We start from the raw sequence: 27956 nt of genomic DNA on the forward strand, positions 1-27956 counted from the left end.
TCTTTTTAAATTTAGTATTATTTTGTAAGTGATTTTCCATAACTCTTTAATGGCTATGGAACATTACAATCTGTGGCTACACCAATAATATCACTGGTAAAGGCAAATATACAGTAAAGTCAGAAGATCAACAACCTATGAAGCTAATAGGAAGGTCAAAAGACAACAGTACTAAAATTATCTATTTCCATGATAAGAGGGTAATGGATACACATGCACAAAAAAGAGGTTAAATGTGATATCAAAAACATAAAATGTGGGAGGAGGGGAGTAAAAGAGTAGAGTTTTTAGTAAGGAGCCAAACTTAAGAGATCATGAACATAATATAGGTTGCTATATTCCTAGCTTACTATATATAAATCTCATGGTAATCACAAACTAGAAACCTATGATAAATATACAAAACACTTAAGAGAAAGGAACCCAAACATAGTACTAAAGAGAGCCATCAAACCACAAAAGAAGAGAGCAAGAGAAGAACAGAAAAGAGAAGAGCTACTAAAACACCCAGAAAAAAAGTAACACAATGGTAATAAGTACGTCCTTTTCCATAGCTACTTTAAATGTCAATGGACTAAATACTCCGATCAGAAGACATAGAGTGGCTGACTGGATAAAAGACCGACACATGTATACGCTGCATACAAGAGACACACTTCAGACCTAAAGACACTCACAAACTGAAAGTGAAGGGATGGAAAGATATACTCCATGCAAATGGCAATGAAGAGAAAGCTTGGGTAGCAATACTGATATCAGACAAAATAGACTTTAAAACAAAAACTGCAACAAGAGACAGAGAAGGGCATTACATAATGAATAAGGAGACAATCCAACAGGAAGATATAACACTTGTAAATATCTGTGCACCCAACAAAGGAGCGCCTAAATATACAAAGCAATTATTAGCAGACATAAAACATGAAACAGAAGTAGCACAACAATAGTAGTGGACTTTACCATTCTACTTACACCAATGGATAGATCATCGAAACGCAAGATCAACAAGGAAATATTAGCCTTAAATGACACATTAGACCAGAGGGACTTAGTGGATATATGCAGAACATTCCATCCAAAAACCACAGAATACACATTATTTTTAAATGCACATGGAACAGTCTCCAGGATTGATCACATATTAGGCCACAAAACAAGTCTTAATAAATTTAAGAAGATTGAAATAATACCAAGCATATTTTCTGACCACAACAGTATGAAACTAGAAATCAACCACAGGAAGAAAATCAGAAAAGCCACAAATATGTGGAGATCAATCAAAACGTTACTGAACAATGATTGGGCCAACAAAGATATCAAAGGAGAAATCAAAAAATACCTGGAGACAAATGAAAGTGGAAAATATAACATGCCAAAATTTATGGGATACAGCAAAAGTGGTTCTAAGAGGGAAGTTTATAGGAATGTAGGCCTACCTCAACAAACAGAAAAATCTCAAATAAAAAATCTAAAAATTCACCTAAAGGAGCTAGAAAAAGAACAAAGCTCAAAATCAGTAGAAGGAAGGAAATAATAAAAATCAAAGCAGAAATAAATGAAATAGAGACTAAAAAAAACGAGAAAAAATCAATGAAAAAAGAGCTGGTTCTTAGAAAAGACAAAATTGATGTTTCCTAAAGCAGCGCTGTTGCAGTCCCACCTCCAAGGCCCTCTCTGAGGTTCATCCACCAGCAAACGCACATTCATACTTGTGACGTCATGGTGCTGTGCACACTCACGTAAAGATGGTCCCCCTCTGAGCAGCGCTCTGGTCTCTGTTCCACAGCATCTTCCTCCTGCACAGCTGCGCACCTGCGCCCCAGCATCCTCTACATCCTCAGATGGTCCAGTCGAGAACCTGGCTTCTGTGCTCGGGTGGGTCACACTTGGCCCCTCCTCCTGCTGTGCCCCAGATGTCCAGCCCCTTCTGTGAAGTGTGGGTGCCTCCACTGACGTTTCCATGGGAACACCTGCTGCACACGTGGGAGGGTAAATGGGCTCACACTGCACACGCCCTTCAGTGTAGCGGATTGGAACATCTTTCCATGTTCCTGTAGGTTCACACTGCAGTTTCCACAGGGCAGATCCCAGAATCCCTGCGAGGCAGGGGCGATGACAGCCCTCCAGCTTGGCTTGAGGCCCCTGGTTCTGTGGCCACCGCCTGGAAAGCAGTGTGGCGCCTGAGAGGGAACCAGTCTCCCCTCCTGGGCAGGGACGAGCCGTGGCTGCCTTGCTCCTCCCACTAGCCAGGCATGACCCAGGGCTGCTGGCCCCTCAGCCCTGCTGGTCACCTCTGCCAGCGCCATTGCTCCAGCCTTCCCTCTGCTCTGCTGTCTTCGCTCTGCCTTGTCTGTGCAACCAGGGCCCAGGAGGGTCTAGAATGGAGTACAGAATTGTTTGAGAATTAAACCTTTGATAATAATGTTGCATGTAAATTTGTACATGTTTCACATTCTAGATGTAAAGTTTAAAAGAATTTGGCCTCGTAGACTAAAAGTTTTGATTAGTTTAAAATGTGTCAATTGAGGTTTGTCGTTTTAAGCTAAAGCATTCTAAATTTATCAGCAGTATTACAATATTTCAGAGAACTTAAACACACAGTATTTCAAAATTTAATTTATTACTTCTATGAGTAATTTAAATACTCAGAAAGGTTTATATAAATCAAATAATTGGAATTCTTAAAAGGAAAAAGAAATTATTGCATTTGTAAGTACAACTTTAAAGGCTTAAGGGAATTTAATTATCAAGAAATAAGGGCACCCTTCCATGTACATGGATTGGAAGAATAAACATAATTAAAATGTCCATTCTACCTAAAGCAATCTACAGATTCAACACTATCCCAATCAGAATCCCAATGACGTTCTTTACAGAATTAGAACAAAGAATCTTAAAATTCATATGGGGCAACAAAAGACCCCGAATTGCTAAAGCAATCCTGAGAAAAAAGAACAAAACGGGAGGCATCACAATCCCTGACTTCAAAACATACCACAAAGCTACAGTAATCAAAACAGCATGGCACTGGTACAAAAACAGGTGCACAGATCAATGGAACAGAACTGAAAGCCCAGAAATAAAACCACACATCTATGGAGAGCTTATCTTTGACAAAGGAGCTGAGGGCATACAATGGAGAAAAGAAAGTCTTCTCAACAAATGGTGCTGGGAAAACTGGAATGCCATATGTAAAAGAATGAAAATTGACCATTCTTTCTCACCATTCACCAAAATAAACTCAAAATGGATCAAAGACCTAAAGGTGAGACCTGAAACCATAAGGCTTCTAGAAGAAAACGTAGGCTGTACACTCTTTGACATCAGTATTAAAAGGATGTTTTCAGACACCATGTCTTCTAGAGAAGGGAAACAATAGAAAGAATAAACAAATGGGACTTCAATAGACTAAAGAGCTTCTTCAAGGCAAATGAAAACAGAATTGAAACAAAAAAACAACCCACTAACTGGGAAAAAATATTTGCAAGTCATATATCTGACAAAGGCTTAATATCCGTAATATATAAAGAAGTCTCACAACTCAACAACAAAAAAATCAAACAACCTGATCAAAAAATGGGCTGGAGACATGAATGGACATTTCTCCAAAGAAGATATACAGATGGCCAATAGGCACATGAAAAGATGCTCATCATTGCTGATCATCAGGGAAATGCAAATCAAAACTACACTAAGATATCACCTTCCACTCATTAGAATGACAAAAATATCTAAAACTAATAGTAACAAATGTTGGAGAGGTTGTGGAGAAAAAGAAACCCTCATACACTGCTTGGTGGGAATGCAAACTGGTGCAGCCACTATGGAAAACAGTATGGAGATTCCTCAAAAAATTAAAAACAGAACTACCATAAGACCCAGCTATCCCACTACTGGGTATCTATCCAAAGAGCTTGAAGTCAGCAATTCCAGAAGTCCTATGCATCTCAATGTTCATTGCAGCATTATTTACAATAGCCAAGACGTGGAAGCAACCTAAGTGCCCATCAACAGATGATTGGATAAAGAAGATGTGGTATATACATACAATAGACTACTACTCAGCTGTAAAACAGAACAAAATCATCCCATTTGCAACAACATGGATGGACCTTGAGGGAATTATGTTAAGTGAAATAAGCCAGTTAGAGAAAGATAATCTCCGTATGACTCCACTCATATGAGGAATTTAAAAATGTGGACAAAGAGAACAGATTAGTGGCTACCGGGGGGGGGGGGAAAGGTGGGGTGGGGGGTGGGCACAAAGGGTGAAGGGGTGCACCTACAACACGACTGACAAATATTAATGTACAATTGAAATTTCACAAGATTGTAACCTATCATTAACTTAATTAAAAAAATTTTAAACTTTTGCTCCTCAAAATGAAATGAAATCAAAAGGCAAAGCACAAACTGGGAGAAAATATTTGCAAAACATATATCCAGCAAAAGACTTGCATCCTATCCTATAAAGAAGCTCTACAATTCAATTAAAAGAAGACAAATGACCCAATAAAAAATGGGCAAAAGATTTCAACAAACACTTCACCAAAGAATCTATCTTGGCAAATGAGCACAAGAAAAGATACTTAACATCATTAAGCATTAGAAATGCAAATTAAAACCACAATCAGACAGTACTCTATACCCGCTAGAAGGGCTAAGTTTTGAAACGACGGACTATACCAAGCGAGGGTGCTATGTGGAGCATCTGGAGCTGTCACATCTGCTGGGGAATGTAAAGTGGTAAAAACACTTTGGAAAAAGGTTAGCAGTTCCTTAAAAAGTTAGACATGCACCTACTGTACCACCCAGCTATGCCACTCTAGATATTTACCCAAGAGAAACAAAAACAGGTCCACACAAAGACTTATATACAAACATTTGTAGCAGTTTTAGTTGCCATAGACAAAACATGGAAACAACCCCATGTCTAATAACAGGTAAATGGGTAATCAGAGTGTGGTACGTTCTTACAGTGGATACTTCCCAGCAATCAAAAGGAACAACTATTGATACATGTAGCAATATGGATAAATCTCAAAATAATTATGCAGAGTGAAAGAAGTCAGACCAACCTCCAAAATAATATCTACTCTAAGATTCCATTTACATAAGATTATAGAAAGTGTAGACTATGCAACAGTGACAGAAAGCAGATCAGTTACCAGTGATGGGGGGGATGATTTTAGAGCTGATGAATATGTTCATTGTCTTGATTGTCGTGCTGGTTTCACAGGCACATATTTATGTCAAAATTTTCATCAAATCCTACACGTAAAATATGTGCTATTAGAAATACCATATGATCCAGCTCTCCCACTACTGGGTATTTATCCAAAGAACTTGAAATTAACAATACAAAGAGACGTATGCACCCCTATGTTCATTGAAGCATTATTCACGATAGCCAAGAAGTGGAAGCAACCCAAGTGCCCAACAACTGATGAATGGATAAATAAGATGTGGTGTATATATATATATATATATATATATATATATATATATATAATATATATACATACTATGGAATACTACTCAGCCATAAAAAAGACAAAATTGTCCCATTTGCAATGACACGGATGGAGCTTGAGAGTATTACGTTAAGCGAAATAAGCCAGACAGAGAAAGACAAACACCATATGATTTCACTCATTTGTGGAAGACAAACAAACACATGGACAAAGAGAACAGTTTAGTGGTTACCAGAGGGGAAGAAGGTTGGTGGTTGGGCACAAGAGATGAAGGGGCACCTCTATATGGTGATTAACAAATAATAATGTACAACTGAAATTTCACAAGGTTATAAACTACTAGGACCAAAATTTTAAAAATGTGCAGTTTATACTTCAATAAAGCCATTAAAAAGACATAGCACTCAAATATTTTTAATAATCAATATAGTATCAGCCATATAGTGTACTTCTCCCTAAGATATTTCCACTTCTGTTCTCTGATCATGGTGTTTCCAAATATCCTCAGTTGTGCACATTAATTAGGTTGAGGATGAATTGAATAATGATAGTTAATGAAATCAGATTAAAAGGACGTAAATTTAAAAACAAAGAAATAAAGTCACCTTTAAAATGATTGCTAAATATGTAAGATAAAATATGTAAAATTTAAAAATGTGTTGGCTGAAATTAATGCTTCAGTAACACTAGGTGTTGAGTTTGTGAGTCTGGTGGGTTGGGTGTTAAACTGTAAAGTGGAGGAAGCTCTGCCTGATGGGTCCTGCCCCAACCCCTCCCTCAGGGACGACGACAGGGCCATGGAGGAGGCCTCCTGGGGGGCTGGAGAGGGACTGGAGTGACCCCAAAGCCCAAGCCCTGTGGGCAGAGAAACGGACTAAAAACAATGAAAAGAAGAAGGAGCCGTGATCAAAACAGGGGAAGTTTGGTCCAAGTAAGACCTGATTTCTCTCTAGGAGCCGCAGTTTTTATATATTGCTCTAAATTTCCATTATCTAGGCAGTAATTTCAAAATCCATCATGTATCCTATTATTTAATCAATCTGCTCTTCAGTTGTTTGTAAGGTTTGCTGGCCTAGACCAGGACAGGGGAGGACTTGGCTGTGAAGCTGTGAAGCCTCAGGTTCCAGGCCCTTCCATGGCCCAGGGAGGGGACCCTAGTATTGGGCTCAAGTAGCTAAGTTTTATGTAAATTTTGCAAACTGTGAGTGTATAAATAACAATTCTAAATTTGAATTACTGAGACCCAGAGGCTTGTTTTCTGGTTTGGGGCAGAATCCAGCACTGTGGTTAAGACCATGGACTCTGGAGCCCAGCAGAACAGGTGCAAATCCGGGCTTTCTGGCTGTGTGACTTCAGGTGAGTGACTCCATCTTTCTGTGCCCCCGTTTCCTGTCCTTACAGTGGGCGTTCCTGCAGACTTCCTGATAGAGCTGGTGTGGGCTCGTCTCCATCAGCTTCAGTGCAGTGGCTGCTGCCCAGCACACTTGGTGGCTCTTAGTGGACGTGGTGGGTTTACAGCTGGAATCAAGGGTGGAGACTCTCCCCTTGTGTGTGAGTCAGCTCAGGCTGCCGTAACAACACCAGCAACTGGGGGCTTCAACAGCAGACATTCATTTCTCACAGTTTGGAGGCTGGGACGTCCAGGATCACGGTGCCAGCAGATTCTGTCCTTGGTGAGGGCTCTTTTCCTGGCTTGCAGACAGCTGCCTTGTCCCTCTGTCCTTATGTTGTGGAGAGAGGGAGCTCTGGTCTCTCTTTTCTTCTTATAAGGACATTAATCCCATCATGGGGCCCCACTCTTATGACCTCATCTAAACCTAATCACCTCCCAAGGCCCCCTCGAGCTACCATCACAGTGGGGTGAGGGCTTCCCCCTGGGAACCTGGGGGAACACAGTTCAGCCCATAGCACCTCGGCAGCTGCAGGCTCCATGGAGGATGAGTGTCGAGGGAGTGCACATGGCAGGGGGAGACCATGCTGAGCAAAGGCCTGGAGGACAGACAGCAGGAGCACATCCAGGACACAGTAGGCCAGGAGACAGGGCCACACGAGGGCTTCCTTCTGTCAGGAGATGGTCCTCTCACGCCACGCTGCTGCCTCTCCTCCCACTGCGGGCAGTGGTGTCTCAGATGAGTGTCCCACTCTGTGCCTGAGGCTCCTGCGGGCTGGAAGGCTCATGGAGGAGCTTGTGGGAGGGGCAGGATTTGAGGGTGGGGAGGAAGCGGCCGTCCTGGACCAGGACAGGGGGAAGGCCCAGGGGTGGGAATGCAGGCTGGGTGGATGCACAGTGCAGGGAGAGATGGGGAGGATTCTGGGTGATAACTAGTGCCTGAGGCTCTCCTTTGTTAGCTGCTCAGATGGGATACACTCGACACAGGAAAGACTCAGTGAATCCCTAAGGATCCCAAGGGGAGGGACCATGAGTGCACCTGCTTCACAAGGAGGAGGCTGAGGCTGGGGGAGTGAAGTGAGTTGCCTCAGCTTCCAGGTGACAGAAGTGGACTTAACTCATGCTCTGTCACCCAGCGCCCAGCAGGCCTCACAGCACCCACCAAGGACCCATTCCTTAGACCCCCTCTGTCCTCACCCCACAGCCACCACGCCCTCCACTCCAGGCTCCAGGAGTTAGAGTGGGCCTTCCCACGTCCACTCCATCCTATGCTGTGGGAGCCTGCAGAGCTCGGGGCCCAGCTCTCTTCCCAGTCAGTCAGTGAGTCCTGCCATGGGCTCACCAGGCTCCAAACCTACCAATCAGCCTTGGACGGAGGATTAGAGGTGCCCAGTGACCAACAGGGACCAGTGTTGACCAGTCCTGTTCTGGCTGCAGAGTGATGAAAACAAAGATTAAATTCCAAGGTCTCTTGCCAGCCAATAAACCCTGGAGCATGTTGGCAGCCCCACCCCGGTGTGTGCACAGTGGCCTGTGTAACTTCAGCTCCCAGCACACTGGGGGCTGTGAGGACAAGGGGCTCTGCACCTTGGCTTTGCAGTGGGGGAGATGAGATGATGGGGTCACCCATGATCTTCTTGAAGGCCTAGGGCTTGACTCCATGCTGCCATCATAGCTCCATCTCCTCACTTTCCTTTAGTGGATGGAGGTAAATTTTAAAGGAGGCGGTCCAGCAGGAGGCCAGTCACTCAGTGGTCAAGGGCTGCTCTGAGCCAGGCCCCACACACATCCCTGTCAACTCTAATGACAGCAGGACCACCCCCACTTTACAGATGAGGGATCCACTCTACAGATGAAGCTCAGGGATGGAGTAACATCCCCACCTGTCCTCATCACCACGCTGGCAACTGTAGCGACTGCCCAAGGCTTTGGATACCCAGGCTGGTGACCAGAAGGAAGAGCAGACTCTGCATTCCAGGCCAGATCTGGGACAAATCAGGCTCCCCACTTGCTTGGTGTGTGAGCTTAAGGAAGTCACTTGTCCTCTCTGAGCATCACTTTCTTTGTGAATAAGGATGGTTGTGAAGATTGGAGATCATGGCTAAAAAGCCCTTCGCACTTAATACAAGGCCAATAAATGGCCACTCCCACTCTCTAACTCTCAGAAGGGAACTGGGACGTGGCTCTAGCCACCAACAGGAAACCTGGCACACAGCTCCTTGCACCAACGACCTTGCCTAGAAGTCATGGGCTGCAAGGGACAGCCCCCAACAGCGCCCAGCCCACCGGGGAGTGTTCTCTGGCCCTGGGACAGGCTGCCAGGGCCTCACCCTCCCAGGGGCTCCCTTCCTCCTGGGTGCAGAGCCCCCTGTGGCCCAGGCCTCAGGGCCTTGGTCCCAACACCTTGACCTCATGGTGGTCAACACTTGGACCTTCTCCTCAGACCCTCAGGTAGTGACCACAGCAGAGGGGACAGTGCCCTCTCCTCCAGCTTCCCCTGGTCTGGTTCAGTGAGTCACTGACTCTGACCTCCCCCACTGCCAGGCTGGCCCGTGACTGCCCTCAGCCTCGCTGACTCCAAGTCAGAGGTGGGCGTCCTGCCTGGGACTGCACCCGGCCTCTCCAGGGCTGGGCGGCCCCAGGGGACCTGTCCCCCAGTACACTCCAGGAGACTGGGGGCTTGTGGGACTTTGTATAAACGGCACATCAGAGACACACGAGAGAACAGAGGGACCCACAGCTGCTCTAAGTAGAGTTAATGTCAGTGAACATAAATGAGGCCATCTTGTTACACTAAATGGCCCCAGCCCCTGTGTGTGCCTACTTGCTGCTCTGCACGTATTCGAAAATAATTCACGTTTTCCTCATTTATGGCCTCAGTTTACATATGTACTCCCCTATAGCTTGATAAATTAAAACTTTGTTCTATGAGTTTCTCTTCAGGAACAGGCTGACCACGGGTGGGAAACACACCTACAAGATATTCTTCATCACTGACAGAAGAAAAGAACAGTGAAGGAGCCCGGAGTCCATCCTGCCTGAAGCCTGACATTTCTGAACCCTCCTTACTGCCCTATGTCCCTATCTAACTGACTCGAGATTCTGTGATCCCTGAAGATGGTTTTTTTGAGACATTAGCCACCTGTGTTCTGATTATGGCTGCCAATCAAATGAAAACCTCCTTTATTGATCCCTAATTCGTTGTGATTAATTGGCTCAGATCACAGCTAGTCAGAGCAAGCCCTTTTCTCGGTCGCTGAAATGCACAGAATCCTGCAGTGTGGACAATGAATCAGGCTGCTTCTGAGTGCAGGGAACAGAATCCCCAACCAAAGTGGCTCAGACTCTAAGGAATCTAGTGCTGGATCTCACATCCTGAAAGCGTGGTGCCTGCAGGGTGAATTAATTCTGTAGCTCAGCCCCAGTCAGGTCCTGGCTCAGCCTATCTGTTATTTCCATGGCTTTTCCTCATCATCTCAGGGAGGCTGCCACAGCTCCAAGCATCATATCTTCACACAGTAATATCCAAGGACATGAAAACGCCATGGTGCAGAGCACCCCTCTGTGTTGTGAGGCCTAAAACTAAGGCCCAATGTCATGTGCCACCTTGAGGTCTGGTGAAACGGGAGGACTGACTGGTATGACCGCACCTTCCCCTCCCTGCTCTGCCTGTGGCTGAGGCCTCTGCCCAACCAGCCTCCTTATCAAGGGACCAGGCATGGCTCCTGTTTATCCCTGAGCAGCAGGTGTCTGCCCCCTTATGGCCCAGGGGATCATTCAGACAGGCCGATCCAGCCTCCTCTGGGAACCTTCCCTGACCCCTGGTTGCTGGGAAGCCTGCCTCCCACAGCCCCTGCCGCTCACCTCCTCCTTGTGCACTTGCCACACACAGGCTGCCCCTACAGCTCCAGCTGCCTGTCCCCTGTCCCGGGGCAAGCCCCTGTGTGGCCCTGCCTGGCAGCTGGCCCTTGTTGGAGCTGTAAGTGACAAGGAGCCTGCCTTTCCTCTGAGGGTCTTTGTATTTTGTCCCCCACCAGAGGAACCTTTAGATCTCATGGAACAATTGGTGCTGTGACAGGATGGCGTGGCCGTGACCTCTGGCTCCTGGATGGCCTCATGGGGAGACTGCTCTTGGTTTGTTAATTGGTCCAGACCATGGAGAGGGGCTTGGCACAGAGCATCCGTTGGCCTTGTTGCCCGCTGCTGTGTCTGCCAGTGCTCATCACTCTCTCCTCACCCCAGTTTCCTCAGTGTGGGGATATTCCAGATGGTGCTAATTGTCCCAACTCAGGGGCTGCATGCCAGGTCAGGTGAGGCCCACTTTAGGGCACTGCTTTGGTGTTGTTTGGTCTTTATTATTCTTTGGGACAGAACCCTGGTGTGTCTCGGGTGACCCCTGTGGAAGAAGGCATTGGTTAGCCTCCTCTATGGTAGAGAAATGGTGCCCCGGTGCCTGCCAACATTCAAAGGGCCTGAGACCTCAGATGGGGGCTGACTGTGCTGTCCCAGGAGAGGCTGCTCTCTCTCCTCAGAGCAAACCCGGACCCCTGGGAGGGGACGCCCCTCCCTCTCCTTTTCCAGTAACCTCCTAGAAGGCCGCACCATCAGTTTTCAGAAAGAGTGACTAAACCAGGGCTCTAGGCTGCTGGGAGACTCCCTTCCAAAAAAAAAAAAAAAAGAAACCTGGATGTGGGGTTGGGAAGGAGGTAACATTATATATGTACATAATTATATATTAATATATGCATATATGTAAAATTAAATTGAAACAAAAGTCCATACTCTGACTCAATTGAAAATCTAAACTTTGCTTTAAAATATTATGTAACAAAAAAAATAAAAGAGTGCTCATTGGCTTTTTGCCTAATGCTACATAGATTCTAAATTAACTTTAACATTTGTGTAAATGCACCAATTGACAAACTACCATGAGCTTAATCAATCACGGGGCTCAAATTATAGTTACATCTAGGGACCCCATTACAATTAAACATGATACCTCTATAATCTTAGGAGGTAACTAAATATAAGATAAAGAAAAGATAGGTGTGTCTCCTTTTGATTGCAGCCTTGGCTAAATTACACGTAGTTATAGTCCCATTGCCCTAAAATATCCCACAGATGCTCTGACACAATGAATAATAAAATTAAGATTTTAGCACTTAAAAGTAGGTTTGACAAAATGCGACCCCATGGACCCCCAGCTATATCAGTTACCATGGTCCTATGTAAGTTATAACAAGGCCGTGAAGGATTAAGTCTTCTTACGTAAGCTCTAATGAATGACTGGGTGGTTATCCCTGCTGATTCTCCATTGCCAGCCCAACTTTGCCTGCTCTGACCCCTGAAAAGATATGTGGCCCCTCATGGTGAATTATTGCAGCCTTCATGCTGTGGTCCATCCAGTCAGACCCCCATGCCCAGTACCCGTTGTTGAAATCACTGACTCCATCGAGTCAGCAGCCAGTGACTTCTCTGCTGTTGTGGATTTGGATGGTGTGTGCTGTTCAGAGCCTATTTCAGTAGCCTCCCAGCTGCAGGGTGCCTGCCCCTGTGGAGTAACTGTGTTTTCTCATTTCCTGTGTTCTTGATGCCCTGGCATCTGAGGTCTTGCTGATAAGGAGAGACGGCCCCTCCCAGGGCCAATTCTTAGAGATACAGACGACTCACTTGCAAACCACTCAGTCCAAAGCCCGTGCCCCACCCCTCCTCTGCCTGGCTCTCACCCTCCAGAAGCCAGCATTCCTCTCCCTCATCCCCAGGGCCAGGGACAGGACACCTAGGGCCACCGCTTTGCCCCAGAGCCCGCGGAAGTGACTCAAAGTGGCCCATCGTCAGCCTGCTTGCCCTGCCCTGCCCGCTCCTTCCTGCGAATCCACAACAAGGCTCCCGCTCCCTCTGCCCCCTCACTGACCTTGATGCCTCCCCACGTGACCCCTGTGCTGGGGCGTGCCCCTCCTCCTGGGACTGTGAGCTGCAAGCTGTCTTTTCAGTGGCATCTGAACACTGAGCTGTTGGCCTCCCCAGACCTGAATAATCATAAAATCTACACTGTAAAACACTCCAGAGGAACACGATGCACCTTTTCTGGGCCACCCAGGGGTCCCCCCATGGCTCTGCCACTGCACAGTCTTCCGGGCAAGATCTTACCTGCACCCCCTTTGCCCAGGAGCACAGCTGTGACGTTACAGGGATGACGTCCTCCTCCAGGGAGTTGTGCTTAATGCTTCATTGAGGACACAATCCAGTATTTTTTAGTCCATTTGGCCTCTGGAGGTAACAATTCCTCATTGACAAATTCTACTTAATCTCACTGGCGCTGCTCCTTACAAACCAGCCCTCCTTCCGTGGGGCTCTCACCAACCAAAGGCTCTGGAAGCTTCCAGATGACCATCAACAGGTTCTCCTGCCTGGGCTCTAGAAACTCCTTCCCTGCAGAGGCGGTCACTTCCTCCCCTCGGGCTCCTGGGGTCTCTGGGCGGCCTGTTCTGCCCAGCAGTTGCCCCTGGCCTTCTGATGCAGAGCCTGTCCTTCTCAGCTCCATCTGCCCACAGTGGAGCACCAATGGCTGACCACGTCCCAGGCTCTCCTGCACACAGAGGCCCTCACGGACCTGAGCCTGTGACCCTCTGCACCCAGCTGCCCTCGGGTCGTGAAAGCAGCACCCCACAAACTTAGCACAGCTACGGAGGCCTCCTTGATCTAGGATGGAGCCACCCCTGGGCCCTCTGACGTATTCCCCCTGCAGGAGGGGGCGGCCTCCCCTGTCCTCTGTCCCTTGCCAGATGTTTTTCATCTGTCCAAGTGTCAGCATGTTGTGTTCACCATCAAAGAATCTTTAAATTTTATAAAACACCAGTGCACCAAATGCTCTTTGACTCAGTGAAGGTTGGGAAGCACTGGGTCTGGAAAGGTGCCATGGAGCTTATGAGGGCCCAGGACCTGATGGAAATCTGGGTCTTGAGCAAGGAAGAAGGAAGATGGGGATGGTTGTAGGTAGGCTGCCTCCAAGGTCAGCCCCAAAGGAGAAACTTTGCTGCCAGCCCACATCGGTCCCCTGTGAGTCCTGTGTCAGCACCACCGTGTGGGTCGCATGTCAACCAGAAAGGATAGGTCATTCATTTACTCACTCATTCACACACTCATTCATTCACTCACTGACTCATTCATGGACTCGGTCATTCACTGGTTTATCAAACATGTATGCTCTAGGTCTTAAAGATAGAAAGATGATGAAGATTGTTCTGTACTTGAAAAGCTCCCAGGTCTGTTTCAGGGGTTAATAAATAATTAATGTAGAAAAAATCCTGGATGAATAAAGTGTATCGAGAGGCTTGCAAAGGAGCTGCCCTAGGGGGTGCAGAAAGGAGAGGTATGGGGGCTACAAAGGTGGTGTCTGAGCTCAAGAGGCATCAAGTGGAAGAGAGGGTGGTAGGTGAGTGCACAGGCACAGAGAAGGGCAGAAAAGTTCTGGTTGCCATGCAGGGACCTGTGAGCATCACACAGACATCAGTTCTAGGGCACAATGAGTGCACACTGAGGGAATTCTGACCGATCTCCAAGGGAGAGGAAATATGCATTGAGAAAATGATGATGTTGATCAGAGATGCAAGAAAGTGGGGCAGCCCCATGTAAGCAGCACAGATCATGAGCCAGACTGTAGATCATTCAGAACATGGTGCCACCTGACCCCGCTCACAGACCCAGCATCTCCATCCCAGGACCCTGTGATGGGCACTGGCTCCAGAGAGCTCAGCAGCAAGTGCTAACCACAGATCAATGCTCATCGGTATGAATGAAAGGACCAGCCGTGCTTTCTGAACTAGGCAGGCTTCCAGCCTCTCAAAGGATCTCACCGCATTACCCCATGAGATGCATTGACTCACCCAACAGCTGTTTGTGGAGGGCCTTCTCTGTGCCAGCGTTATTCCAGGATGGAAGACAAGGCAGGCCTTCCAGAGGGTGAGCGTTCATTAAACAAGTAAACATTGGACAATTCTCAAGAGAAGAAAGTGCCATGAGAAGTGATCAGGGGGACACAATAAGTGATGTGGGGAGGAAGGGGCTTCTTGGGTGGGCGTGTCAGGGAAGGTCTCTCTAAGAGGAGACCATGTGACTGAGTCCTCCAAGAAGAGGGGTTCCGGGTGGAGAGAGCACCAAGGCCCTGAGGTGGGGACAGGCTTCCTCTGTCTGAGGAGTAGAGAGGAGGGGGGCAGAGACCTGAACAGCCCAACAACCGAGATGAGGCTGGGTGGGCAGGGGGAACCAGGCAGCACTGTGGAGCAGAGGCCATCAGAATGTGCAAGCATGGGCTTGAAGTACCCTGAGCATAGTTCTAGAAGGCTCCTCCAGACCTGCAAGGAGGCTGCTCAGTGGCTGCAACCAGGGAGGCCTCAGGCTTGGAGCAGGGCGGTGAGGGTGAGGAGAGAAGGGTTGGAACGATGACAATGGATATACAGGCTTTGGTGCGGAGCTGATGAGAGTAAATCATGCTGCCTGATGGGTGTCCACAGGCCTGGGTTAGAGCAGGAGAGAGGCGCCTTCCAGCCTCACTCTCACTTCTGCTTCCTAGGGCTCCACACGCCCTACTTCCCCACCACCCTTTTTTTTTATCAGATTTTTTTTTTTAAGATTTTATTTTTTCCTTTTTCTCCCCAAAGCCCCCCAGTACATAGTTGTATATTCTTCGTTGTGGGTCCTTCTAGTTGTAGCATGTGGGACGCTGCCTTAGCATGGTTTGATGAGCAGTGCCATGTCCGTGCCCAGGATTCGAACCAACGAAACACTGGGCCGCCTGCAGCGGAGTGCACAGACTTAACCACTCGGCCACGGGGCCAGCCCCTCCCCACCACCCTTTTTATGCATTTGTCCCACCCCGTCCCCTGCCCTGTGCAGAGCCCCAGATTCCACTCCTGCTTGCTCAAGAGCTGGGCTCTCTTCTCCATGCTGTCGACTCTTCTGATCAGACCACAACTGATAAAAATAAACCTGACTCATTGTCTTTCTCTGCTGAATGCCCCTGGCGGACAGAACCCAGAACAAGGAGCTAAGAACCGGCTTCCCTTCTGGTCCCTGTGGGCTTTTGAGCCAAAGGTTGCAAAGTTTTTGGTGGCCAGCCACCAGACTGGTTCCTGCTTTCCAATGCAGGAAAAACTTGGTGACCACAGAGACCATAACAAAGTAGAAATGATACATTGACACAGGAACAAAGCAATCAACAAAAGAAAGCATAAATTGCTCTAAGACTATCTTAGTTAATACAGGTGAAGTAGCAACTAACTCATGAGAAACTCAGGGTGACTCTTGTGATATGACGACCTTTCTCAAAATTGTAAAAGTCGTGTGCACACCTAGCAGTGGGCACCTTAGCCTAACACTCCTCACCCGACAGATTTCTTAGGGAAACATTGAACTAAGAACTCTGAAAACTCTAGTACCAAACTTATCATTTATGAATACCAGCCTTAGCAGTGCTAACAAAGTCACTGAGGAGGTGCTCCGTGAGGTGTCTTCAAGTTACCTGGAAAGTCCAGGGAGCCAGGTGTCTTTTGCTTGTTGAGAACATGAACAACCAAGAAAGATTCAGGGAGGATTTGTTTAGTCAGTTCTTGGCCTGTGGGGAGTAGCCTGACAGTTCCCCAGGGGCCCTACTTGAGCCAATCTCTTCTTTTAGTGGTGTGACTGACTCCTTACACTCCCTCTCTCACTCAAACTGAGTGCCTGAGCCAGGGGATTTCAGGTTGTAAGTAGCATCAAATTATGGTAAGTAAAGTATTCCAATTTGCATTGTTTGAAATAAATCATTCTTTTTATTTTATTGATTAGTTCAAAGAAAACTCAAAAGGTGCAACATAGTTTATGGGGAAAAATAATTTTTCTTTCTACCTCTTTCCCCCAATCACCCACTTGACCTCCCAGGAAGCAACTGCTGCTACCAACTTCTTGTGCATGTGTCCAAAATGTCCCAGGCATCTAAAAGCAGATTCCAGGGCAGTGGGGGAGTCTGGACAGTTCAGTGAATGTTGCTGCGACAATGATCCATCATATGAAAAAATGGAATTGGTTCTCTACCTTCATCACACACAAATGTCAATCCCATCGGTATTGAAGTCCTACATGAGAAAAGAAAAAACATGATCTTGGTGTAGGGGAGATTTTCTTAAGACATAGAAAATGTGAACCATAAGAGAGAAGCTTGATAAAGTCTACTTCATTAAAAAACCAACAAACTTCTGCCCCAGAAGTCACAGACTGGGAAAAGATATTTGCAAAGAATAAAACTGTTACAGGACTAATACTTGAAAATATAAAGAACTCCTATAAATACCATCTCAGATCCCTTGGATTGGGAAACTTTAAAGAACTTGACAATGCTACATATTGGAGATGTGGAGTGACAGGAGCCCTGCCCTCAGGGAGGGAGAGTCAATTCACCCCACTCCACAGGGAGCTGCAGATGAGGCTGTACTCTGAGGGCCAGCAGATCTCATCCTCCTCATGCTGTCATTGGGACCACATCTCCACACTTTCTCAGGCCCTGATGGACACCTTGGTTTGGCCACAGAATCTTCTGGAATGTAATCCTGCTGTTTGGGTTCATGGTATCTATTTTCAAAGTTCCTTTCTATATATGTTAAATGATGCTGTTTTTCCATTTACAAAGGTGACAAAGTTTCCACTTAAGAAGTACAGCTGTCAGTCAGAGGATTCTGGGAAGATGGAGCAGTAGGAAGCACCAGGAATCTGTCTTCCCACCTGGACAACAGCTGTAGTGGTAGAATCCATCTGATGTAACTATTTGGGAACTCTGGAATCATGAAGCCTTGCAACTTCCAGGGGAAGACTTGAGAAAGACTTCAATGCCCCACTCACAATAATGGCTAGAACAACCAGACAGAAGATAAGTAAAGAAATAGAGGACTTAAACAACACAATAAGCCAGCCAGATCTAACAGACGTATACGGGACATTCTACCCAACAACAACAGAATACACATTCTTCTCAAATGAGTGCAGAAGGGACACTGTCCAGGATAGACCATATGTCAGGCCACAAATTGTCTCAATAGATTTAAAGAGACAGATAGTATACAATGTATCTTCTCTGACCACAACAAGACGAAGTTTCTTCACAAAAGGAAAACTGGAAAATTTATAAAATTGCGGAAATTAAATGATACACTTTTAAAGAATCAGTGAGTCAAAGAAATAAATAAAAAAGGAAATTAGAAGATACTTAAAGATAAATGTAAACCTAAAACACAACATACCAAAAATTATGAGGTGCAGCAAAAGCAGTGCTAAGGGGGAGAATGTATAGCTAGAAACACATTACAAAACAAGAGAGATCTCAAATCAACAGCCTTACTTTACAACCTAAGGAACTAGATAAAGAAGGACAAAGTAAACTCAAAGTTAGCAGAAAGTAAGAAATAATAAAGGTTAAAGAAGAGATTAAAAAAAAAGAGGCTAGAAAAGCAATAGAGAAAATCAATGAAACCAAAAGGAGTTCTTCAAAAGAATCAATGAAGTTGACAAACCTTTAGCTAGATGGACGAGGAGAAAAAAGAGAAGACTCAAGTTGCAAACATCAGAAATGAAATTGGGGACATTACTATCAACTCTACAGAAATATCAAGGATAATAAGAGGGTATTATGAACAATTGTACACCAACTAATTGGATGACCTAGACGAAATGGACAAATTTCTAGAAACACAAAACCTACTAAGACAGAATCAAGAAGAAATGGCATATCCAAATAGACGTATAACTAGTGAGTAGATTGAATCAGTGATCAAAAATATCCCAACAAAGAAAAGCCCTGGACCTGATGGCTTCACTGGTGAATTCTACCAAACATTTAAAGAGAATGATTACCAATCCTTTTCAAGTTTTCCAAAAAATTGAAGAGTAGGAAACACTTCCAAACTCATTCAATGAGGTCAGCATTACCCTGAAAACACAGCCAAAGACACTGCAAGAAAACTATATATCCATTAATAACATTAATGCAAAAATTCTAAACAAAACACTAGCAAACAGAATTCAGCAGCATATTAAAAAGATTATACATCATGACCAAGTGGGATTTATTTCTAGAATGCAAGGATGTTTCCACATATGAAAATCAATCAAAGTAATATGCCACATCAACAGAATGAAGGAAAAAAAACCCCATCGTAATCTCAATTAAAGTAGAAAAATTATTTGATAATATTCACACCCTTTAGTGATAAACAAACTATGAATAGAAGGAATTACCTCAATATAACAAGAACCATATATGAAAACCCACAGTGAACATCATACTCATTCGTGAAACACTGAAAGCATTTCCTCTAAGATCAGGAACAAAGTAAAGATATCTGCTCTTACCACTTCTATACCATCTAGTACTGGAAGATCTAGCCAAGCATTTAAACAAGAAATAGAAATAAAAGGTATTCAAATTGGAAAGAAAGAAGTAAAATTATCTCACTTCATAGACAGCATGATCTTATATATAAACAACAGTAAAGATTCCACCAAAACACTGTTAGAACTAATAAAATTAATTAAGCAAATTAACAGGATACAAAGTCAACCCACAAAATCAGTTGCTTTTCTATATATTAACAATGAACGATCTGAAAAGAAAATTACGAAAACAATTTCATTTACAATAGCATCAAAAAGAATAAAATACTTAGGAATTAACCAAGGAGATGAAAGACTTGTACAATGAAAAGTACAAAACATTAGTGAAAGAGATTAAAGAAGATATAAATAAATGGAAACACATCCCATGTTCATGGATAGAAGATTTAACGTTAAAATGTCACTACTACCCAAAGAGATCTATATATTCCATGCAATTCCTATCAAAATCCTAATGCTTTTTTTGGCAGATACAGGGAAACCCATTCTAAAACTCATATGGAATCTAAAGGGACCCTGAGTAGCCAAAACAATCTTGAAAAAGAAGACCCAAACTGGAGGACTCACACTTACTGATTTCAAAACCCACTACAAAGTTACAGTAATCAGAGTAGCACAGTGTTGGCATAAAGACAGACATATAGATCAATGGGATCGAATATAGAGCCCAGAAATAAGCCCTTGTATATATGGTCAAATGATTTTTGACAAGGGTGCCAAGAACATTCAATGGGGAAAGGATAAACTTTTCAACAAATGATCTGGGAAAACTTGATATCCACATGCAAAACAATGAATTTGGACACTTACCTAACATGATATATAAAAGTTAACTCAAAATGGATCAAAGATCTAAATGTAAGACATAAAACTCTTTGAAGAAAACATAAGACAAAATCTTCATGACACTTGATTTGGCAATGATTTCTTGGGCAGGACACCAAAAGCAGAGGCAATAAAAGAAAAAATGGACAAATGGGACATCATGAAAATTTTAAAATTTTGTATATCAAGAAACACTATCCACAGAGTAAAAAGGCTATCCATATAATGGGAGAAAATATTTGAAATCCTGTATCTGATGAGAGATCAATATCCAGAATATAGAGAGGATTCATATAACTCAACAACAAAAAAGAAAACAACATGATGCAAAAATGAGCAAAGGGAAGAGTGACATTAGGATTATGGCAGAGTGAGCTTTTCTCTTAGGGTCTCTCCCATAAACTACAACTAACAGGACATTCATAAACCAAAACAGGACATTTACACAGCACAACAGACATCTGAGAGATCCAAAAAGTGATACATCTGAATGTGGGGGTGTTTGATCCCCACTGGGAAGCAGTGGCAGGAGGTAAGTGGATCTCTTCACCCTCCTGAGTGCCAGTGATCTATGGCATGGGACCTCATGTGGCAGCTGGCCCATGACTCTGAGAAGAGAAGGTGAAAAAGGCAGCCCTCCATGGGAATGCTTTCACTCTCAGAGTTTCCTCCCAGCCTGTAGGAATGCTCTACACCGATGTGGGTGAGCAATCATGGGGGTGTCACCACCAAGCTGAGCAGCCCAGGTGGGCAGACAGTGATTGCAGAGTGGAAGCACAAAAGATCGCACATGCAAAAGAAAGCACCCCTCCCTCCAGCCTGGCACACCAGCTTGGCCAGTCAGCCAGAGCAGGGTATCCCTGCCAGAGTGCCTGTGCCTACGTGTGTAAAGCAGGGGTGGCCAGCAGGAAAATTCATATGGGGCCTGTTGGCACAGGTTCCAACAGACAGGCACAACTGCCAGGGGTTGTGGGGGGTTCAGAAACCGCAGCTCTTGCCCCCTACAGTAGTGGCAGGTGGAATCTGTGACCAGATACTACCACTATGTGATAGCAAAAGTTGACCCTATCAAATGGCATGAGGAAGTCTATCAACACTCTGGACCAGAAAGAAAATGAGAAGTACATAGAAATCAATCTTCAAATAACAGAAATTTACAATGTAAATGACAAAGAATTCAAAATAGTTATCATAAACTCAACGAGTTATGAGAAAACTCAGAAATACAGTTCCATGAACTCAGGAATAAAATTAATGAACAGAGGGAATTCTTCACAAAAAAAAGATTGAAACTATAAAAAAAATCAGTAATGTTGGAGATGAAGAACATAAGACTGAGATAAAGGAAAACCTGGAATTCTTAAAAAACAGAGCTGATATTATGGAGGACAGAATTATCAATTTAGAGGGCAAAAACATAAAAATGCTTCATATGGAGGAGGAGAGAGAACTAAGATTAAAAAGAAATGAAGAAATTCTCTGAGAAATATCCAACTCAGTTAGGAAATGCAACATAAGGATTATAGATATTCCACAAGGAGAAGAGAGGGAGAATGGATCAGAAAGCTTGTTCAAAGAAATAATAGCTAAGAACTTTCCAAACCTGGGGTAAGAGCTGGAATTACATGTAAATGAAGCTATCAGAACTCCTAATTACATCAATGTAAAATGACCTTCTCCAAGGCATATTTTAGTAAAACTGGAAAAGGTCAAGGATAAACAAAAAATATTAAGGGCAGAAAGGTAGAAGAAAATAACCTATAAAGAGCCCCTATCAGGCTTTCAGTGGATTTCTCAGTGGGAACTGTACAGGTTAGGAGAGAGTGGAATCAGATATTCAAAATTATGAAAGACAAAAACTTTCACCCAAGAATACTCTATCCAGTGAAAATATCCTTCAGACATGATGGAGAAATAAAAACTTTCAAAGATAAAAGCTGAGGGAGTTCATCATCACAAGGCCCCCCACCCCCGACAAAAGGAATGATCAAGAAAGCCCTCATATCTGAAAAAAGAGAAAAGGTTTACAAAGCATTGAGCAAGGAGATAAATAGACAGACAAAATCAGAAAATTGTAGCTTTCCATCAAAATAGGTTAGCAAACAATTATAACTTCAAAGATAAAAGGAAAGAATGCATCAAAAATAATTATAATCACCTCATTTTAATCACAAACTCACAACACAAAATGGAATAAGTTGTGACAACAATAAGTTAGACAGGGAAGAGGAAAGTGATGGAAGCTGCTTAGACAGAAGAAATAGAGGCTATCAGAAAATAGACTTTGTCATCTAAGAGATCTTTTACACAAATCTCACAGTAACCACTAAACAAAAAATCAGAACAGAGACACAAATGATAGATAATGAGAAAATAATCATAGAGAATCACGAAACTGAACTAGCAGTCAGACATACACAGAACGAGAAACAAGGGAAATACAGAACAATGGAAAACAAGTGATAAAATGGCAGGATTAAGTCCTTATGTATCAATAATCACTCTAAATGTAAATAGATTGAACTCATCAATCAAAAGACACAGAGTGGGTGGATGGATTAAAAAACAAACCCTGACAATAAGCTGCCTCCAGGAAACACATCTCAGATCTGAAGACAAACAGGCTCAGAGTGAAGGGATGCAAGATGATATTCCAAGCTAATGGCAAACAAAAGAAAGGAGGTGGAGGGGCCAGCCCCATGGCTGAATTGTTAAAGTTCTGCATGCTCCACTTCAGCAGCCCGAGCTTACAGGTTCAGATACCAGGCATGGACCTACTCCACTCATCAGCCATGCTGTGGCAGCATCCAACATACAAAAAATAGAGGAAGATTGGCACAGATATTGATTCAGGGCAAATCTTCCTCACCAAAAAACAAACAAAAAAAAGAGAAGTGTTGTTGCCATACTTAGACAAAGTAGACTTCAAGATACAAAAGGCAATGAGAGACAAAGAGGGGCAGTATACAGTGACAAAAGGGACACTCTACCAACTGGACATAACACTTATATATGCACCTAACACAAGAGCACCAAAGTACATAACACAATTATTGTCAGACCTAAATGGAGAAATTCACAGCAACACAATATAGTAGGGAACCTCAACACTCCACTAACATCAATGAAAAGATCATCCAGACAGAATGTCAACAAGGAAGTAGTGGAATTATATGAAAAACTAGACCAGATGGACTTAATAGATATATATAGAACACTCCATCCAAAAACAGCAGAATACACATGCTTCTCAAGTGCACATGGAACATTCTCAAAGATAGACCATATGTTGGGAAACAAGGCAAGCCCCAACAAATTTAAGAAGATTGAAATCATGTTAAGCATCTTTTCTGACCATAATGCTATGAAACTAGAAATCAACTATAAGAAAAAAGCTGGGAAAGATACAAATATGTGGAGACTAAACAACATGCTACTGAATGACCAATGGATCAATGAAGAAATTAAAGGAGAAATAGAAAAATATCTGGAGACAAATGAAAATGAAAATACCAACTTATATTGGATGCAGCAAAAGTGGTCCCAAGAGGGAAATTCCTAGCAATACAGACCCACCTTAACAAACGAGAAAAATCTCAAATAAGTAATCTTAAACTACACCTCACAGAACTGGAAAAAGAAGAACAAAGTCCAAAGTCAGCAGAAGGAGGGGAACAATAAAAATTAGAGCAGAAATAAATGAAATAGAAGCCAAACAACCCACAAAAAACAGTAGAAAGGATAAATGGAACTAAGAGGTGGTTCTTTGAGAAGATAAACAAAATTGACAAACACTTAGCAGGACTTACTAAGAAGAAAAGAGAAAGGCTCAAATAAATAAAATTAGAAATGAAAGAGGAGAAATTACAATGGATACCACAGAAATACAAAGGATTAGAAGAAAATACTATGAAAAACCATATGCCAACAAACTGGACAATCTAGAAGAAATGGATAAATTCTTAGACTCAAATAACCTCACAAAACTAAATGAAGAAGAAATAGAGAATCAGAATAGATGAGTCACAAGTAAAGAGATTTAAATAGTAATCAAAAACCTCCCCCAAAATAAAAGTCCAGGACCAGACGGCTTCTCTGGAGAATTCTATCAAACATTCAAGAAGATTTAATACATATCCTTCTCAAACTATTCCAAAAAAATGAAGAAGACAGAACACTCCCTAACACATTCTATGAGGCCAACATCACTGCCATCCCAAAGCTAGACCAGCACAACACAAAGAAGGAAAATTACTGGCCAATATTGCTGATGAACATAGATGGAAAAATCCTCAACCAACTATTGGCAAACCAAATACAGCAATGCGTTAAAAGGATCATACGCCGGCCGGCCCTATTGCCAAGTGGTTAAGTTCACATGGTCTGCTTCAGTGGCCCAGGGTTCCGCCTGTTCATATCTGGGCACAGACCTAGCACCACTCATCAAGCCATGCTGAGGTGGCGTGCCACATAGCAGAACCAGAAGGACCTACAACTAGCACATACAACTATGTACTTGGGGGCTTTGGGGAGAAGAAGAAAGAAAAAAAACGAGGGAAGATTGGCAACAGATATTAGCTCAGGTGCCAATTTTTTTAAAAAAACCCAAACGATCATACACCATGATCAAGTGAGATTTATACCAAGGACACACGGATTGTTCAACAGCCACAAATCAATCAATGTGATACACCACATTAACAAAATGAAGAATAAAAATCACATGATCATCTCAATAGATGCAGAGAAAGCATGTGACAAGATCCAAGATCCATGATCCATTTATGATAACTCCAAATAAAATGGTATAGAAGGAAAGTACCTCAACAAAATAAAGGCCATATATGACAAACCCACAGCCAACATCATACTCAATGGGGAAAAGCTGAAAGCCCTTCCTCTGAGAACAGGAATAAGACAAGGGTGTCCACTCTCACCACTCTTATTCAACATAGTATTGCAGGTTTTGGCCATAGTAATTAGGCAAGAAACAGAAATAAAAGGTATCCAAATTGGCAAGGAAGAAGCAAAACTCTTGCTGTTTGCAGACAACATAACTTTATTTATAGAAAACCCTAAAGTATCCATCAGAAAAGTATTAGAAATAATCAACTACAGCAAAGTTGCAGGGTACAAAGTCAACTTACAAAAATAAGCTAAAAAAAATAAAATCAGTTGCATTTCTGTACTCTAATAGTGAACTAACAGAAAAGACAACACAAGAATACAATCCCAGGGGCCGGTTCCATGGCCGAGTGGTTAAGTTTGTGCGCTCCGCTGAGGCGGTCCAGGGTTTGGATCCTGGGCGCAGACATGGCACCGCTCACAAGGCCACGTTGAGGCGGTGTCCCCCATGCCACAACTAGAAGGACCAGCAACTAAGATATACAACTGTGTACAGGAGGGGTTTGGAGAGATAAAGCAGGAAAAAAAAAAAAACAGGAAGATTGGCAACAGTTGTTAGCCCAGGTGCCAATCTTTAAAAAAAAAAAATACAATCCCACTTACAGTCACAACAAAAAAGAATAAAATATCTAGGAATAAATTTAACCAAGGGATGAAAGACCTATACAATGAAAACTATAAGACATTACTGAAAGAAATTCATGATGACATAAAGAAATGGAATGATATTCCATGCACATGGATTGGAAGAATAAACACAGTTAAAATGTCAGTACTACCTAAGGTAATCTACAGATTCAATGGAATTGCAGTTAGAATCCCAATGACATTCTTCACACAAATAGGACAAAGAATCCTAAAATTCACATGGGGCAACAAAAGACCCTGAATAGCTAAAGCAATCCTGAGAAAAAAGAACAAAGTCGGAGGTATCACAATCTCTGACTTCAAAACATACTACAAAGCTCTAGTCATCAAAACAGCATGGTACTGGTACAAAAACAGAAATACAGATAATGGAACAGAATTGAAAGCTCAGAAATAAAACCAAACATCTAGGGACAGCTGATCTTTGACAAAGGAGCTGAGAACATACAGTGGAGAAAGAAAAGTCTCTTCAATAAACAATGTTGGGAAAACTGGACAGCCACATGCAAAAGAATGAAAGCAGACCATTGTCCTCTGCCATACACAAAAATTAATTCAAAATGGATTAAAGACTTGAATGTAAGACATGAAACCATAAAACTAGAAGAAAATATAGGCATTACACTCTTTGACATCGGTCTTAGAAGGATATTTTGAACAGCATGTCTACTCAGGCAAGGGAAACAAAAGAAAAGATAGACAAATGGGACTTCATCAGACTAAAGAGCTTCTGCAAGGCAAAGGAAACCAGGAACAAAATGAAAAGACAGTCCACCAAATGGGATAAAATATTTGCAAATCATATATCTGACAAGGGGATAATTCCCAAAATAAATAAAGAACTCATACAACTCAACAACAAAAAAACTAGCAACCTGCTCAAAAAATGGGAAGAGGACATAAACAGACTTTTTTCCAAAGAAGATATGCAGATGGCCAACAGGCACATGAAAGGGTGTTCATCATCACTAATCATGAGGGAAATGCAAATCAAAACTACATTAAGATATCACCTTCTACCTGTTAGAAATGCCATAATTACCAAGACCAAAACTAACAAATGTTGGAGAGGATGTGAAGAAAAAGGAACCCTCATACCCTGCTGGTGGGAATGCAAACTGGTGCAGCCACTATGGAAAACAATATGGAGATTTCTCAAAAATTAAAAATAGAAATACCATATGACTCAGCTATCCCACTACTGGGTATTTATCCAAAGAACTTGAAATTAACAATTCAAAGAGACTTGTAGACCACTATGTTCACTGCAGTATTATTCACAATAGCCAAGACGTGGAAGCAACCCAAGTGCCCATTAACAGATGAATGGATAAAGAAAATGTGATATATACACACAGTGGAATACTACTCAGCCACAAAAAAAGACAAAATAATCCATTCACAACAACATGGATGGACCTTGAGGGTATTATGTTAATCGAAATAACCCAGACAGAGAAAGACAAACACCATATGATTTCACTCATATGTGGAAGATAAACAAACACATGGACAAAGAGAACAGATTAGTGGTTACCAGAGGGGAAAGGGGTTGGGGTGTGGGCATAAGGGTAAAGAGGCAATATCTGTGGTGACTGAGGAATAATAATGTACAACTGAAATTTCACAATGTTATAAACTATTATGACCTCAATAAAATAATTTTAAAAATGAGCAAAGGACTTGAATAGACATTTCTCCAAAGGAGATGTACAAATGACTAATAAGCACACAAAAAGATTTGCAACATCCCTGATTATTAGGGAAATGCAAATCAAAACTACGATGGGATACTACCTTCCACCCATTAGGACGGCTACTATTAAAAAAACACAGAAAATAAGTGTTGGTGAGGATGTGGAGAAACTGGAACTCTTGTGCACTTGTAAGTAGGAAGGTAAATTGATGTAGCCACTATGGAAAACAGTATATGGCTCCTCAAAAAATTAAAATTAGAACTACCAGGTGACCCAGAAATTCCACTTCTGGGTCTATAGCAAAAGCATCGAAAGCAGAGTCTTGAAGAGATATTTGTACACCCATGTTCATAGCAGCATTATTCACAGTAGCTAAAATGTGGAAGCAAGCCAAGGGTCCATGGACAGATAATTGGATAAGCAAAATGTGGTCTATACATACAATGGTATATTATTCAGCCTTAAGAAGGAAGGAAATTCTGACACTTCCTACAACACGGATGAACCTCCAGAACATCATGCTAAGTGAAATAAGCCAGTCAGAAAAACATGAATACTGTGTGGCTCCACTTACATGAGGTACTTAGAGCAGTCAAA

The 27956-nt window shown here is 43.0% G+C and overlaps 1 protein-coding gene and 1 long non-coding RNA gene across 2 annotated transcripts in view; one reads left to right on the forward strand and one right to left on the reverse strand.

Moving 5' to 3' along the window:
- Positions 1 to 7258, forward strand: part of MRPS5 (mitochondrial ribosomal protein S5) — a 48128-nt gene extending 40870 nt beyond the window's left edge. Inside the window, exon 13 of the mRNA XM_070573583.1 lies at positions 6876 to 7258. Coding sequence (XP_070429684.1) covers positions 6876 to 7243 — 368 coding nt within the window. The 3' untranslated portion in view covers positions 7244 to 7258. The remainder of the gene's footprint in view (positions 1 to 6875) is intronic.
- The window catches only part of LOC139075695 (uncharacterized), a 318375-nt gene that overhangs the window by 2095 nt on the left and 288324 nt on the right, over positions 1 to 27956 (reverse strand). The gene's annotated exons all lie outside the window — the stretch shown is intronic.

Source organism: Equus przewalskii, chromosome 14, assembly GCF_037783145.1.
Source record: "Equus przewalskii isolate Varuska chromosome 14, EquPr2, whole genome shotgun sequence".
In the NCBI taxonomy this organism is placed as follows: domain Eukaryota; kingdom Metazoa; phylum Chordata; class Mammalia; order Perissodactyla; family Equidae; genus Equus; species Equus przewalskii.